Source organism: Cyprinodon tularosa, unplaced genomic scaffold, assembly GCF_016077235.1.
Source record: "Cyprinodon tularosa strain WSP-4 unplaced genomic scaffold, ASM1607723v1 ctg98, whole genome shotgun sequence".
Lineage (NCBI taxonomy): Eukaryota > Metazoa > Chordata > Actinopteri > Cyprinodontiformes > Cyprinodontidae > Cyprinodon > Cyprinodon tularosa.
The window spans coordinates 308,905-325,204 of NW_024039762.1; the positions used below are offsets into that span (position 1 = coordinate 308,905).

Sequence of the window (16,300 nt, forward strand, 5' to 3'; positions counted from 1 at the left end):
CTGTTGTGAGCCAGTTGAACTCACTTTCATAAGTTTCTGATGAAACTTCATCTTATTCTATAAATTAAGTTGAGTTTACTTTGAAGTTGTAGTTGACACCCAGTCCAAGCGAGGTCAACTTAATTTAACTGGTTTACTGTCAATGGATGATTTAATTGGGGGGGGGGGGGGGGGGGGGGATTTAAACTCAAAAATGTAAGTTATTACAGGGGATGGTAATCTGAATTTAAAATAACTTTTTACAGATAATCTGAACTTAAAATAATAAGTTTTTACAGACTTGAAAGTTCCAGTAACTTGAATTAAAAAAAAAACTTAGCTGACAGAACTTAATAAGTGTAGTTCTACAAAACTTAAAAAATTAAGTTGATGCCTTCAACTCAAAAATTCTGTGCAGTCAGTTGCCTTGAAATTTTTAGTTGAACTAACTTTTTCGTTTTTACAGTGAGGTAGATTCTACCTTAATGGCCTGAAATCAGATTTTTTTTTTAGAAAATTTGGACACAGCTGAAGTAAAAGTTGTTCTAGACTACAGAACTGTCATGAACTTTCCTCTAACTTATGGTTGGTCCAAAAAAAACCCTATTTGGTTTTAGTGCTGTCGAATTAAAACTCGCAAGCCAACCCGTAAAACTCTGTATGAGTACAAGCTTGATATTTCCCATGCACAATTTAGGGCAGTTGCTTGGTTGCGTAAGGGCAAGTGATTATTGCCTCAATGCACAAGATCCACCGGAACTGAATTAAGAGCGAGCAACCTCTCCTACCTGTCGAGCCCTTTAGTAGTGCTAATCATTGTCTACCTTCTAACAGAGCAGTGTTTCCTAAGAAGACTAATTTCCCAACATTAGCATCCGGGTGGTACTTATTCTAATTAAGAGTTGTTTTTGTTTTTTTTATCTTCAGACATGGATACTGTACATCCTGCCCCAGGAGGATAGAGCTCAAATGCTTTATGTTGGAGATCTCAAGGCTCTAAATGCTCTTGCCTAAAGCCGGGCTTACACTGTACAATTTTTTTGCCCTTTTTGGGCCAACCTTCCAGTCGTACAAGAAATTTTCGATCAGGCCGACCTTGAGCTTGATCATGTCTCATGAGTAGCGTAGTGTACAGGGGGTAACGAGGGGCGATCAGCCTCTCCAGACCCCCTCCCGATCAGAAATCGTGAGTTCAGAAGAAAATCAAACATGTTTGATTTTCAGTCGGCCGTCGTGGGCAAATCGCTCAGTGGGCATGCGCAAACAAGGATTCTTCTTCTTCTCAGATGTAAACACTGAAGCGTGGCAGGGGAGCGAGTGAAATGAAGTTCTTTCTGTAAAGTTGACAGACTGTAGTAGCCACGTTTGTTCAGCTATGTCTTTGTCCAAATAAGTCGTCGCCTTTTCTTTTTAGGGCTTTCAGCACAAAATTGCGCAAATTGCAAAGGCAGCGGGTTTCACTCTAGCAAGCTTTATATTCCTCTTCAACCAGTTTGACTTCCGGATAGACGAGTTTGAGTAGCACCATCTCACTGTGGAGCTGAGTCCGACGTGGATTTTAAACGTACAGTGTTAGCAGGTAGTTCGCATCGGAGCGTTGGGTCGCACAGTATGAGAACATACATCGTGAGCTGTGAATTCCAACTGTAGGATAAAACCCTGCGGTTTCGTCGTACAGTTTGAGCTGTAGCTGCGTGCAACAATGGAAAAAGAAAAAAAAAAAAAAAAAAAAAAAAAGATCGCACAGCAGATAAAGACCACTCTGCTCAGGTAAGCCAGGAAGGAGGAGTATTACTATTTAAACAGACGCTCAATCTGGGTTCATTTTCCTGTTCTTCAATGATTTATCTGTTTTATGACATCAAGATTTGTTCTAAATGTATAGAGCTTTAAAAGTAATACATCAGTCTAATAAAAAAAAAAAAAAAATCAGAAGGATACAACCTCACTGACTGAATAATGAATATTGCTCAATCAGCTCAAGTTTCCTTTGATCTGCTCTGACTGGCAGGTCAACATTATGAAAGAATTTCCAGTGAATTCAATCTAAAAAACACCTAAAACCAGCACTTTCTGAATTGAACAGAAAACAAATGAAGGCTTTAGATCTGTGTTGTAGTCTTTAAAACCAAAAACTAGAATTAGAACTAGTATTGGCCAGGGAAAGCCAGATCAGTGCATTCTCAACTAACGTATTTAAGAATAAAACCTAAAATGTCGGCCCATAAACCAAACTATAACTACGTATGGAGAGAAAACAAAGAGATGGTAGCAGACAATACCTCATTCTTGTTTCCAGATCCTACAACAAACTTTTCTCAAGAGAATAAATCACAATAAGTGAGGTTCCCAGCCTCGTCCTTGTACAGGGACAAATGGTGAGTCAACTTCCTTGTACGACAAACTTGCTCAGAGATTACATTATGATATGACAATGCTTAAAGAAATGCGGATGACAAAGGAAGACAATGACACCAGTGTCTTAAATACAAGGCCACCCGTAAGAAAGCTGCTCATTTAAACAATGTATCTGTTTAAACCAGAGAGTTAACCTAAAGAATCACTGTAATCCACTCTTCTAATGATAATAGTGGCTGATTTTTCAATGAGTTTTGAATTTTTTTTTTCTTTTTAAAGAGAAGCCAGATGTTAGCTATGGTAATGGTGTCAGACTAAACAATGCAAACCTGTATTGCCTGATCGTACACGAGACCAACTGACAGGGTGTGTTGAGGTTTTAAAAAAACAAAAACTCTGTCACACTATACGCCAACTTCCCCCTGTGTCCCAGCACTTGTCTGCATGGGATCTAACAGATGCATGATGTCATCCGCTCTTCCTTCTTTTAAATACTGCCTCCAAACCAGTAAGCAGTGAGGAGAGCAAACCAGCACAACCTGGCTAAACAGGAACATCCACCTACTGAGAACTCGTAGCCGTCCCAGATGGAGCAGTCTGAATCCCTGACAGAGCACGAACAGCTGCTGGGGTCAGGATCCTCCTATCTACACTTCTCTGTCACATTGGTGTGTCTGAGCCGTTTCCATGGTGAACTATTATGCTTGGGGTGGTGACGGCAGCGGATCCAGGAGGAGTACCTACCTTTTCACTACCAGACTGAGGGTCTTGTGGGAGCCTTTCACGAGGCAGATTGCCTCCTGTCTGTAGCCACTCAGGGGAACCTCGTTGATGTTGATGAGCTCGTCTCCCACCTGGAGACTCACAGCTGCTGCCTTGCTGCCTTCCTCGACCTGGAACAAAAACACAAATGAAAACAAACATAAATCCACAACATTTGCACAGCTTCATGCAGCAACTTTAAGTCCATCATTATCTGGAACTTATTTTTAGATTGTGTTTTGTAGTGATAAAAATATTGTGTACATATGGGGAGTGCACTCCTGATCACAATAAATAAAACATTTTGCACTACTTAACTTTTTTTTTTAACTTAAGTTCAAACAAAAGTTTGGCTATGCCAAAACAGAAATTGGCATAAAGTTTAGTAAAGTGACCAACTGATATTCATTTTTACAAACTTCCTTTTCAATCCACCTCCAAATGTTCTCAAAGATGTTTTTTGATCAGAGAAAAATGCAGGATGGTCCAGAAGTCTGACGCTATTCTCCAGGAAAAAGGCCATTATCAGGTTGGCATTGCGAACTGCAGTGTTCTCCCAATGAAAAGCCCAGTTATGAGCACACAGACCAGTCCTACTTGGGTCATGAGGGGTGCTGCAGTGGGCCATATCTCCACACAGCCCCTGGACAACCTAAGGATCTACCGTTCCAGCAAAATGGAACTCAGGGTTATTCTCAGAGAATTTAACTTTTTTTTTCTTTCCCCCCTTTCTTTTTCCAATGTTTGATTCTCTCTTGTTAAAACTAAACAGGAAAATTGTTGGGATTAAAAAGGAAGTGGTATTTGAAGTTGCTGTTAATCATTTAAGCGCCTTCCTTGCAGGTGCTGTTTGATTGTCGTGGAGCTGCTGTCTGCGACATTATTTGACTTAAGCCCCATTTCCACTACCCCTTTGAAACTGTGCTGAGATCGGTCCAGTTTGAGTTGAGAATCATCCCATGTCTCTATAGCCCCATTTACACTACCCTCTGAAAACCAATCTGTGCCGAGCTTGAAACAGTTAATCGTGCCATACTTGGTTCCGGGGAACGCCATTTTTTTTACTTTGGGACCTTGATTTTACGTCATTACATCATGTTCTACTCACCCATATGAGTTTTGTGTCATTTAGAGCTGTTCTGAAGATGTTCCGTTAGGTTATATCCAAGTAACGTCTTCCTATGGGCAAACGAGTTGAAGGCACAAACTAAACTGTTCATAATTTATTCTTTATGGTACGCCAGCATTCATAACATGTAGGCGAATTACTGTCCCCCAGTATTAACACACCATGCTAGCACGGTTCCTCGCCTCCTAGTGATGATCTACTGTACTACTGCTCTCTAGAGGTAAACAAGCAAATCAACATGGCGGCGCCCGTAACATTCAGGCAGTTTGAGGAGAGTCAGGCGAAGAAGGCAGCCTTTGGTGAATTTACTTGACAGAGTCGGATTTTGGGAAGTGGATACGACAAACAGTCTAATAAGGGCTTACAGACACAATTGAGGTTCATCACACTGCTGAGCAGAATCCTCACTGGAAACCATGTGGCACATAGGGGGGCTAGTATTTCTAGGAATGTCTGAAATTTGCTGACTGTAAGGAGATGATGCGGTCTGCTCATGCACGCTTTGTTATCTCAGAACTGAGCCAGAACTGAAGTGAGCCGAGCCCTACTGATGAACTAGTATCATATTAGCGCAGTTCGGTTGTGTCTGGCGCTGTCCGGTTCAGTTGTGCGTGCCAATTAACTCTACAGTTATCGCGATTACCGTCCTCGGACCGATCTCGGCAGTTTCAAAAGGGTAGTGTAAATGGGTATATGGATGGCCAGTCGAGTCCTGCAGAAGCCCTGGTGACATTATTTGGAGACAATCTTTTCTAAGCTTTTTTAGAAAAGATTTTAAGCTTTTTTCTACGACTTTTCTAAGCTTTTTTTTACCATCAGGAGGTCTTGGTTGTGTGAATACCTGACTGAAAACAAAAGAAAAAAAGATTTTGGGTTTTACTGGCATCCATCTACCTTCTCCTGCTTCATCCGTCAGGGTCGTGGTGGGGCTGATGTCTATCCCCAGCATTCTATTGACGAAAGGCAGGGGACACCCTGGATAGGTTGCCAATCTATTGAAGTTTATTACAGACTGTTGCACAGGCCTTTTTTTATTTTAGCTGATGCACATCCTATTTTAGTTAAACTATTGTTTTAAATACATTTTCCACTTAAAAATGTATTTAAAGTCTAGGTGGTTGTCTAGGTGGTGCCCTGAAAACAACGTGGGCTACATTAATAATTGGCAATCCTTTTGGGGAAAGCCTGGTCTGATTCGGAGAGACGGCATCCATCCCACTTTGGATGGTGCAGCTCTTCTTTCTAGGAATCTGGCCACATTTATTAGTCCTCCAAAACCCTGACCACCCAGGGTGCAGACCAGGAAGCAGAGTTGTAGTTTAACACACATCTCTGCAGCTTCTCTACTGTTACCCACTCTTTACTCCATCCAGACAGTGTCTTGCCCACGACCAAAATCTAATAAATTAGCAAAGATTCCCAAAGGAGTAAATCATGATAATCTAATTAAAATCAAAATAACTCCAATTGGGGAAAAAGTTAAAACAATTAAATGCGGTCTGTTTAACATAAGATCGCTTTCCTCTAAAAGTCTACTAGTTAATGACTTGATTTGTGATAATCACATTGACTTGTTTTGCCTTACAGAAACCTGGCTGCAGCAAGAGGATTATGTGAGCATAAATGAGGCAACTCCTTCAAGCTATTTAAATTTTCACATCCCCAGAAGTTCTGGGCGAGGAGGAGGAGTAGCAACAATCTTCGAGTCTGACTTACTGATTACTCCCAAAACAATTAATTCCTACAACTCTTTTGAACATTTAACCCTTAATTTCCCTGATCCAAATTTCAAGGCAAGAAAACCTCTTCTTTTTGTAACTTTGTATCGTCCACCAGGTCCTTACTCTGAATTTTTAGATGAGTTTTCAGAGTTCCTTTCTGATTTGGTATTAAATACTGACAGGGTCATCATAGTGGGAGATTTTAACATCCATGCTGACATTGAAGGCGATAGCTTAAGAGCAGCCTTTAATGCTATCTTAGACACTATTGGCTTTGTTCAAAATGTGAATAGTCCCACGCATTCTCATCTTCATACTTTGGATCTTGTGCTGACATACGGCATAGAATGTGAAGAAATAACAGTATTTCCTCACAACCCTGTCCTCTCTGACCACTTTCTAATAACCTTCAGGATTACTTTAACAGAGTTCTCCTCCCCCAAAAGAAGGTTCAATTTTAGTAGATCTTTATCAGATAGTGCAGTTATAAATTTTAAAGAATCTGCTTCACTTTCTCTCTGCTCTGTGTCACTGAGCAGTGCTGCAGAGTGCAAAAGCTTAGCTTATTCCCCTTCACAGGTTGATGATTTTGTTGAGGGGGTTGCTAGTTCTCTGCGTATTGCCTTAGACAACGCAGCTCCTTTGAAAATGAAAACCGTTAAAAATAGAAAGCTTGCTCCTTGGTTTAATGCAGAGCTGCGTACTTTGAAGCAAAATGCTAGGAAACTGGAGAGAAAATATCGCTCCACAGGCCTGCGAGAGTCCTTCCTAGTCTGGAAAAATGGTTTACTGCTGTATAAGAGGACCCTTTGTAAAGCAAGAGCAGCATACTTCTCCTCATTAATAGGGGAGAATAAGAATAATCCTAGATTTCTTTTTAATACAGTTGCCAAACTCATCCAGAGCCATAGCTCTGTTGAACCGTCCATTCCACCTGTTCTTAGCAGCAATGATTTTATGGGATTCTTTATAAATAAGATTGATCTTATTAAAAATAAGATCATAAGCACTCCTCTATCCGCGATTGTACCTGAGGTAGTCATGGAATCTGAACCGGGTTTAGACTGCTTTGATCCAGTTGAACTCTCTGAATTAGCAAAATTATTGTCTTCATCTAAGCCTTCAACTTGTATGTTAGATCCAGTTCCAACCAGGTTATTTAAGGAGGTATTCCCTTTGATCTCCTCCTCCATTTTAGATGTGATTAATCTATCTCTGTTACAGGGATATGTACCTAAAGCTTTTAAGATTGCTGTAATTAAACCTCTGCTTAAGAAACCGTCTCTTGACCCAGATGACTTGGTCAATTATAGACCTATATCCAATCTTCCTTTCTTATCCAAAATTCTTGAGAAAGTAGTTGCCAAACAAGTTTGCGATCACTTCCACCATAATGAACTTTTTGAAGAGTTTCAGTCTGGCTTTAGAGCTCATCATAGCACTGAAACAGCTCTGGTGAAAGTCACTAATGATATTCTCATGGCCTCAGATAATGGACTTGTATCTGTGCTCGTCCTGTTGGATCTTAGTGCTGCATTTGATACAGTTGACCATAATATTCTTTTAGAAAGACTTGAATATTTTGTTGGAATTAAAGGAACAGCACTAGACTGGTTTAAATCTTATCTATCTGATCGAATTCAGTTTGTTCATGTTAATGATAGATCTTCAACACGCTCAAAGGTTACCTGTGGAGTACCACAGGGATCAGTGCTAGGACCAATTCTCTTTACTTTATACATGCTCCCAATTGGTAGAATTATTAGACAGCATGGGATTAATTTCCACTGTTATGCTGATGATACCCAGCTATATCTGTCTATAAATCCAGATGAAGCTAACCCATTACATAGATTACAGGCATGTCTTGAAGACATAAAAACCTGGATGACTCTTAATTTTCTGCTTCTGAATGCAGACAAAACAGAAGTTATAGTCTTTGGACCAGAGTCTCTGAAAAAGAAACTGATTAGCCAGTCACTTCATTTGGATGGGATTAAACTGATTTCAGATAATAAAGTAAAAAATCTTGGTGTTATTTTTGATCAGGACCTGTCATTTAAATCCCATATCAAAGAGGTTTCTAGAATTTCCTTCTTTCATCTGAGGCACATTGCAAAAATTAGAAATATCCTGTCCAGGGGTGATGCTGAGAAACTAGTCCATGCATTTGTTACTTCAAGGCTGGACTATTGTAATTCTTTACTATCAGGAAGTCCACAAACTGTAGTTAAAAGCCTTCAGCTGATCCAAAATGCTGCAGCCAGAGTTCTAATGAAAATGAAAAAGAGAGATCATATCTCTCCTATCCTGGCTTCTCTTCATTGGCTTCCTGTTAAATCAAGAATAGAATTTAAAATCCTCCTTCTCACATATAAAGCCTTAAATGGCCAAGCTCCATCTTATATCAGAGATCTGATTGTTCCTTATGTTCCTAACAGAGCACTTCGCTCTCAATCTGCAGGTTTACTAGTGGTTCCTAGAATTTCTAAAAGTAGAATGGGAGGCAGATCTTTTAGTTATCAGGCTCCTCTCCTGTGGAACCAACTACCAGTTTTAGTCCGTGAGGCAGACACCCTGTCTACTTTTAAGGCTAGGCTTAAAACTTTCATTTTTGATAAAGCTTATAGTTAGGGTGGCTCAGGTTATCCTGAGCTATCTCTATAGTTATGCTGCTATAGGCTTAGACTTTTGGAGGACATAGGGACCCCCATTTCATCATTCTGCTTCATTCTCTCTCTGTTCTCCTATTCTGCAGAATCTGTTAGTTCAATCTCTAACCTTCTGCTCTCTCTGCTTTTCCTCAGAGTAGCTTTTGCCTGTCCTCTGGCATGGGAGCTGCCTTGGAGCTCGTCTGCCTGGCTGTGTGTTTCCTGGACGGGGCCGCCTTTTACAGCTGCTTTTTGTATCTCTGTTTCTGTCTCCTTGAACCCCAGTCGGCCTCAGCAGATGGCCGCTCACACTGAGCCTGGTTCTGCTGGAGGTTTCTTCCTGTTAAAAGGGAGTTTTTCCTCTCCACTGTCGCTACAAGCATGCTTAGTGTGGGGGATTGTATTTGAGTCAATGAGTCAATGCAATCAACTGGTTTTCCTTAGATAGAAAACTTTATCAATTTGACTGTATGATCTGGTTGAACTGTAAAGTGCCTTGAGATGACATGTGTTGTGAATTTGGCGCTATATAAATAAACTGAACTGAACTGAACTGAACTTCTAAAGACCATAATCAAAGGCAACAAGACGCTTCAAAAAGCTCCAAGTCCAAACCAATGGTATACTGTAAAAACAAACAGTGTTGTGTCTGTTTGAAGGCAGACACCTGAAATAACACGAGGATGCACAGTGAGAAGAACGTGATGCACTGAACTCATAACTTCTGCTGCTGGAATATCTCTGAGGACACGCTGACATAAAGACTGAGCCGAGATAGAAAATGTGCTACTGAGAAAAAACACAACCACAGCTTGGTGTTTTTAAAGCATCAGAAGTACAGATAGTTAAGGTCAGCGCTGTCCTCATACCGACGTAGACAGTTGGATCTGAGACATGCCAAAGAAAAGAAAAGCAAAGAAAAAGAGAAGCTGGGAGGCGTTGCTTGGCAGCTGGCACATTAGCAAGCAAACAGCCCAGAGCTTCAGCTGATTATCAGTTGTATGACTAAACCAGAGAAATATGTGTAGATTTACCCTCTCTCATATCCTATTAGGCCTTTAGCCTCATAGCAAAGGAATCACAGCAGCAGAAATCAAACCATGGTTTTTTTCATTTTTCTATAATGGAGCTGTAAGTCGGGTGGACCGAAGGTTTTCACGCTGACTGGCGAGATTCCTGAGCGAGTCCAGATATGGTAGTGAATTTTGCGGGGATACAGCCTGATACATTCACTGAAAACTGATATGAACTCCTGGGATTACTCAAGATGGAAAACTATTCTTGTTCAACAAAGTGGTTATATTTCAGCTTGGCAGATTCATTATAAAACAAGGAGGTAGGAAATGAAAGTTAAAGAATAAACTGGTTTAATCATTTTTCTTTCCACTGGATGTTCACACTGCCTGGGCCGATCTGAACCACGCATTCAAAACAAACACTTCTGTTTACCTTTTGGAAAAGTTGAGTCTCTAAAAACTATTACAGATTAGTTACTAAGATAAGGAAAAATAACCATCCCAAATGCATCCACCCACTATCTAATATTTAACTGTTACTACGTTTCAGTGGACACAGTGTATTTCAGGAGAAACAAGGTTGCTTCTCCATCATTACATATTTACTCATCACCAGCGATCCACGTCTGGTGAAAAAGTACATCCCGGTTAATGTTTGTTTTCTGGCCTTTCCCAGTTTTATAAATCCACATTACCTTTTCCATGAGGTTGATTCATTCACTAACTGGGAGCCTTTTGTTTTCTGGAAGGAGTCTGTTTGCAAAACCACCACTCATCTGAGCCTTGTACTTGTTTTACTGAAGGTTACTCTCCAGGAATGGTACAACTTTGAAATAGCTCAGCGTTCCCATCGATCTAGTATGTTAAACTCTAGGAAAGGGGTTCCCAAAGGGGTGGGTGGGACACCCAGGGGTTACGACACATCATTGGGGTGTCCCGAGATTGTTTTCACATTTATCACGATGTGATCCCTAAGATATATGTGGAGAGCCAAAATGTCCGGAAAAAAATAAATACATGTACATTGAAATAAGAGGAATTCATATTTGTGCATTTATACATTAAATACACAATAAAATTATAAAATGCACCATGAAAAAATTTAATGTCCTACTAAATAATCAAAATTATATTTAAAACGAGGAATTACATAAATAAATGTCATTAAAATAGATAATTTAACAAAAATACAGAGTGAAATAATTATGTATCTTTAGCGGATCACCAGTATTACTGTAATTCTTGGGGTCACAGGCTGAAATGTTTAATATCCCTGTTTTAAGATATGTGATGCTTTTTTCCTCTTCTACCTAAGAAGCTGCAGCACATCCTTCTGCATTGCAGCCTAGATCAATAAAAATATATATACTGAACTAGTAAATATCCTAATCCTGCTGATGCAGATTTTTATATTAAATAAAAATCATTTAAATCTTTGAAACACTGATAAAGAAATTGTCCAGCACCATTACAATATTACAGTACTAATGGTCTTCTAGAAACTGTTAGTAAGTTTTTAAACAATTTCTTTTAACCTGATCAATTGCTAAACTTCAAGATACTATAAACAATAGCATGAGATTTACCAAAGAAAATACGTAAGGCTCAAGTTCATTCGATATAAAGACAAGACAGTTGCTGCTTTTCTTAACAGTTTTCACTAGAGTCTCCTGATAGGCATAAGCTTTAGGCATTTCCTATGTTATCCTTCGTTCTCCAGGCTGTAATCAGTCCAAAAGCAGCCATCCTGGTTTCCTGGGTATTCTAAAGAAAGTTGCCTTGTGTTCCTCAGTGTGTCATGAAGGGAAGGATGTGGTAGCAAAGAGGGTAAGGAATGTGTCTTTTCTGCTGACAGATTAGCTGCAGGCATACAGTTCCTCAAACCATCTGACTATATTGTTTGGAGCCTGAAAAAAAGGCTGTAAGTTAAACAAAAACAACCTTTAAAACGTCATGTTTGTCTTGGTTCAAAAACATTTGCAAAAATAACACTGCAAGGCTGATGCATGCTTGTGCTACGCTTACTTGAACATACTAAGCAATAACTATGGGGACTCTTTGGAGTTTCTTTTAAGACTGATTCTGTTATTGAAAGACCTGGAATGGGGAAAAAAAATACAAAATGGTGGATGTAAAGGTATAATGGAGTATTAGGGCCAGGCTAGAGAGTTTGTTTTTTCTTCTATTTCGTAAATAAAGTCCTAAAATTACAGGAAACAAGTTGTACTTTATGACAACTCTTACAAGAAGCACTTTCTTTACCGTCTTCAAGTTATACTTTGGCATTGGTTTGACAAATAAGAAAATATTTTATCACACCAGTATCAAATTTGGCAGGATGTCAAAGTGGACTCAAGTTGCTGTTTGGTGGAGCTGGCCGTTCGTTATATGCTGGTCGAAGCTCAAAGCTTTCTTTCTGAAGCGGGTTGTTGTATGATGACTTTATTCTCGCAATTTTACGACTTTATTCTCGGAATAGAGGAAAAAATTATTTCTAGCCTCGCCCCAATACTCCATCGTATAAAGGTAACATTAATATATGAGATTTTAAATCTCATTTCATCAATTTTTTTTTTTATAAAAAAAAAAATCAGTTTTAAGTTGCACAAAATGTGCCCTTTAAAAAATAACTAATTGCAGACATTCAGGCTTAAAAACAAAAGAAACACTTTGCAGTGACGTCACGACAGTCGTGTTTTTCTCCATAAAACCAGAGCGATACATTGAGAATGAAGCAATGCATTATTCTCTGATGGTTTGTCACTAGAAATGTCTTCTTACAGTATATCACTCAATCACTGGGTCCTTTGTTAATCTAAAAGCTAATTTACAATGGGTTGTAGAAAATTGTAATCCCATGTAAGTGGTGGAAGAACCAGTGTTTCACTGTTACACTAAGCTCCTTGTGTCTTCCTTCATCCAAACTAAAGTCTGTCTTTACAACCAAAGTAAACAAGTTTGACTTCCTGACCCTAAGAGCTTAATCTGTATTCTTTTGTCAGATAGGCTGAAAATAATAAATGTCACATTTTAACCCACTAATTTTAACAAAGAGCTGCTTCTTACTCACGTAAGGTAGAAATTTAGGTAGAAGGAAACTGAATACAGTTGTATTGTGTCAGCTATAATTCCTGTCTTGCTTTAATTCATTGGTTTGGCTTTTTTATTTTAAGTCAGTTAATCAGTTAATTTTTAACCTTCCAACAAATAATCCCTCAGCAACGCCTCGGGGGTACCAAACTGACTGCTTACTAGCGGTTTGTGATTTTCTTATCCAATAATGGTTGTGTGTGTTTTGGACAGCTGCAGGACAACTTCAGAGCTGTATATAAAAAACGTTAATTTTATTGCATGTCTGGCTCCCTCATTATAAGCTTTATAGCTTCTTGGGGAGTCCGATTTTGAATTTAAATAAAATAAATGTTCAGGTATGTACTGATGTCTGAATAATAAGCAGTGTTGGGCACATTACTTTGAAAAAGTAATTAGTTATAGTTACTAGTTACTTCTCCAAAAAAGTAACTGAGTTACTAACTGAGTTACTCCACAATAAAAGTAACTAATTACAAGTAAAAGTAACTATTGAGTTACTTTTGCGTTTCTCGCCCCAGTAACCCTCACCACCCAGCCTCCACCTTCTCGCCGTGTGTTTCCAAAGCCAGCTGAATAGAGAGGTAGACAAAGACAAGAATCTACAGAGAGTTTAGCATTTATTGCAACTCAACGTAAATGACATCAGGGGGGAACGCGATGTGAAGTTTTATAACAGGACATTCAGATCCGGTGAGTATATGAAATTAATAACTGGGGATGTCTAATTCTGAAATCCTGTGTGTTTGGGTTGTTATAGATACTGCAACATCTATCTATCTATCTATCTATCTATCTATCTATCTATCTATCTATCTATCTATCTAGATGTATACTCTGTGTGTGACATAAAATATGGATCTCCATCCCTGCCACAAAGGCCATCAAATAATGTTTAAAATAAAAAATACAGTAGGTTGAAAAGGCAGAGTATCCATCCATCCATCCATCCATCCATCCATCTATCCATCCATCTATCCATCCATCCATCCATCCATCCATCCATCCAGATTTCTCCCTTTCTCCATATAGGCTATCATTTCTGGCTGTTGTCAGGTTCATTTGATCGTTCACGCTCTCCATAGTTCTCCTGTGGCGCGAGCACAGGGCGACTGTTGCGCGCCTTTAGCGAGCATGCGCGTTTCCTGTCGCTTGCGCGGTGACTCTTGCTGCCTGCGCTGTGCGGAGATGCAGAGGAAACCGTATGTGATGGGGAAATGCAGCTCAACGCAACACCGGTATTTCCATGTGGAAAACGCTGTTTTGCTGCTGGAGTCATCCTCACTCTCCATCTCTCTGTGTGTGCTGTACGTTAACACCCACCAGCAGAAACACCCACCCATTCAACTGACAGACGGAATCTCATCCTCCCCTCTCTCATGACAAGGCGCGCACCTCTTGATGACCTAAAAAATAATCTTTAATATCTCTTAAACAAAAGTAGCACAAACAATATTTTTTTCTGCACAAATCTGCACTAACGTTGCACTAACCATTCAGTCTATTTGCAGAGTTACGCAGCTGCGCACGAGTCCTATCATGAAAAAAGGTTCATTGTGCGACCTGAGTAACGCGCAGTAACGGGGTGTCTGCAATGGTAACTGCGTTATAGTTACAGTCAAAGTAATTAGTTAGATTACTCGTTACTAAAACAAGGTAACGGCGTTAGTAACGCCGTTAGTTTCAACGCCGTTAGTCCCATCACTGATAATAAGACTATAAAATATACACATAAAATGCACTGAAAATAAGGAATTAAGTTTCTAAAAGAGACTCTACAAAAAGGATAACAATATCAAACATCCATAAAATCTTTTCAATCCAAGTTGGTATAATCATACATTTATTGTATAAACATGTATTTAGAGAAAAATAATTTAGCTAATAAAGGCAATAGAATAGCCCACATTCCAAATACAGCAATAACCGTTTGGTAAACATTCTGGTGAACTAAAAACAATTAAAAAAAAACATATAAAGTGATTTTTTTTGCTCATCTAAGTTGTGAAGCTCTACCCTGCGTTGGATCCACTTCTGCTTTGAGGGAATTGCTGACTGAGGTACAGCTCTGCTGAACAAGCGTCCTCCTCAGGCATGCTTCATTAAAAAGTCCCCACATTCAAGACCACACTCAAAGCTATGTTTTATGACAAGGTGCATATATTATAACTGACCAGTTTTATATCTGAGATTACCTTGCTTTATATTTTGCTGTGGAAAGCTTTGTTTATTATAAGGCTATAAAGCATCTTTATGTTCCAGCAATCAGATCCTATTCTTCTGTTTAAGCTTATGTTTTGTTTTAAGAGTTTTTTGACAATAATTGTGACAGATTATTGAGTCTCATGGGAGAAAAGTTTTATTTCTGAGGGTTCATATTCCTAAACTAGTTCTTCATCAACTATAAAATGCACTGTTGCATAATTTAAAAGGAAATGTATTACTTATTTGAAGCAAAGCTCTGTATTTTGAGTCTCTCGCTGACGTCAAGTTGGCAAAAATTGCTCCAATTGATGAAAATCTTTGAAGAAATGTTCTCTGACATGAATGCTTTAGCACACATTTTGCTTTAAGGCCAGTGTTCTCATGAAAACGGTAGCATAAAGGGCTGGTTATACTCCTGCGGAAGTGTGTCGCAGGTATGACGCAGATATTTTTGATTTATGCACAGTTTTAAAGCGTGGCCTGTGCTATGTTATTCCACGCCACAACGCAAAACTGACAATCACCAACTAGCTGTGGGTCTAGATACGGCCAAAGGTGGTAGCTTGTCCATCTTCATGAGTCGTTTTCCACAATGGCCTTCATACAAACAAGCCGGCAAGTTACCAAAGAGGCTATATGGATTAGAGCCTATCTTTAACAGGACAGTGTAGAGTGTAGATTTGAGTTTAAACCAGCCTTAAGGGGGATGACATTTTTCTGTAAAACTGCCCTCCACCTATGCTAAGCGTCCAGCAAACACTAACACAGACTGAACTGTAAACATGGAGATTAAAGTCTGTTTGTTATTATATATCTATACATACCTATGTTTTCACCCACTTTTTATTCCAGGTTTTTGCTGCCCCTGCACTGTATCCGGTAATGTAGATGAATGAATGCGACAACTTTAAGGAGTAATGAGTCTGTGCATGTCTATAAGTCTGAAAGCAGATCTCAACTTTTGAGGTATAGCTCTAACCTAAAATACATAGTACAGCTCTTTTTGTCTGAGGGCTTGCCTCTAGCAACACACATACCTTAAAAGATACATGTATAAATATATACCGTATTTTCACGACCATAAGGCGCACCGGACTAAAAGGCGCACTCTCAGTTATGTGTCCCATTTCTGTATTTAACACACACATAAGGCGCACCGGACTATAGGGCGCGTTTTTTATATACAGGTACAAGTCCTCTACTACCTTTAAATACCTCTACTGCGTATTTAAAAATACAGCGGGGACAAAACTGAGTATGACTGTGCTTTATTCATGTATTTATTACAAAGTATTAATCAAACCTGGCAGCTGGCCGTGAGACAGAGACATCGCAGATGACACAGCGCTGTGGTCACTCCTAAATTAACTTAAAATCCTGAAACCTGCT

The 16,300-nt window shown here is 39.3% G+C and overlaps 1 protein-coding gene across 4 annotated transcripts in view; it reads right to left on the reverse strand.

The window, feature by feature from the left end:
- Positions 1-16,300, reverse strand: part of shroom2a (shroom family member 2a) — a 63,985-nt gene that overhangs the window by 32,318 nt on the left and 15,367 nt on the right. For 3 of the 4 annotated variants that reach the window (XM_038275807.1, XM_038275808.1, XM_038275809.1), the window contains exon 3: positions 3,082-3,230. In XM_038275807.1, the coding sequence (XP_038131735.1) occupies positions 3,082-3,230 (149 nt within the window). Of the gene's footprint in view, positions 1-2,261; positions 2,364-3,081; positions 3,231-16,300 lie in introns of those variants that run through there. The other variant, XM_038275812.1, reaches the window with a different exon arrangement.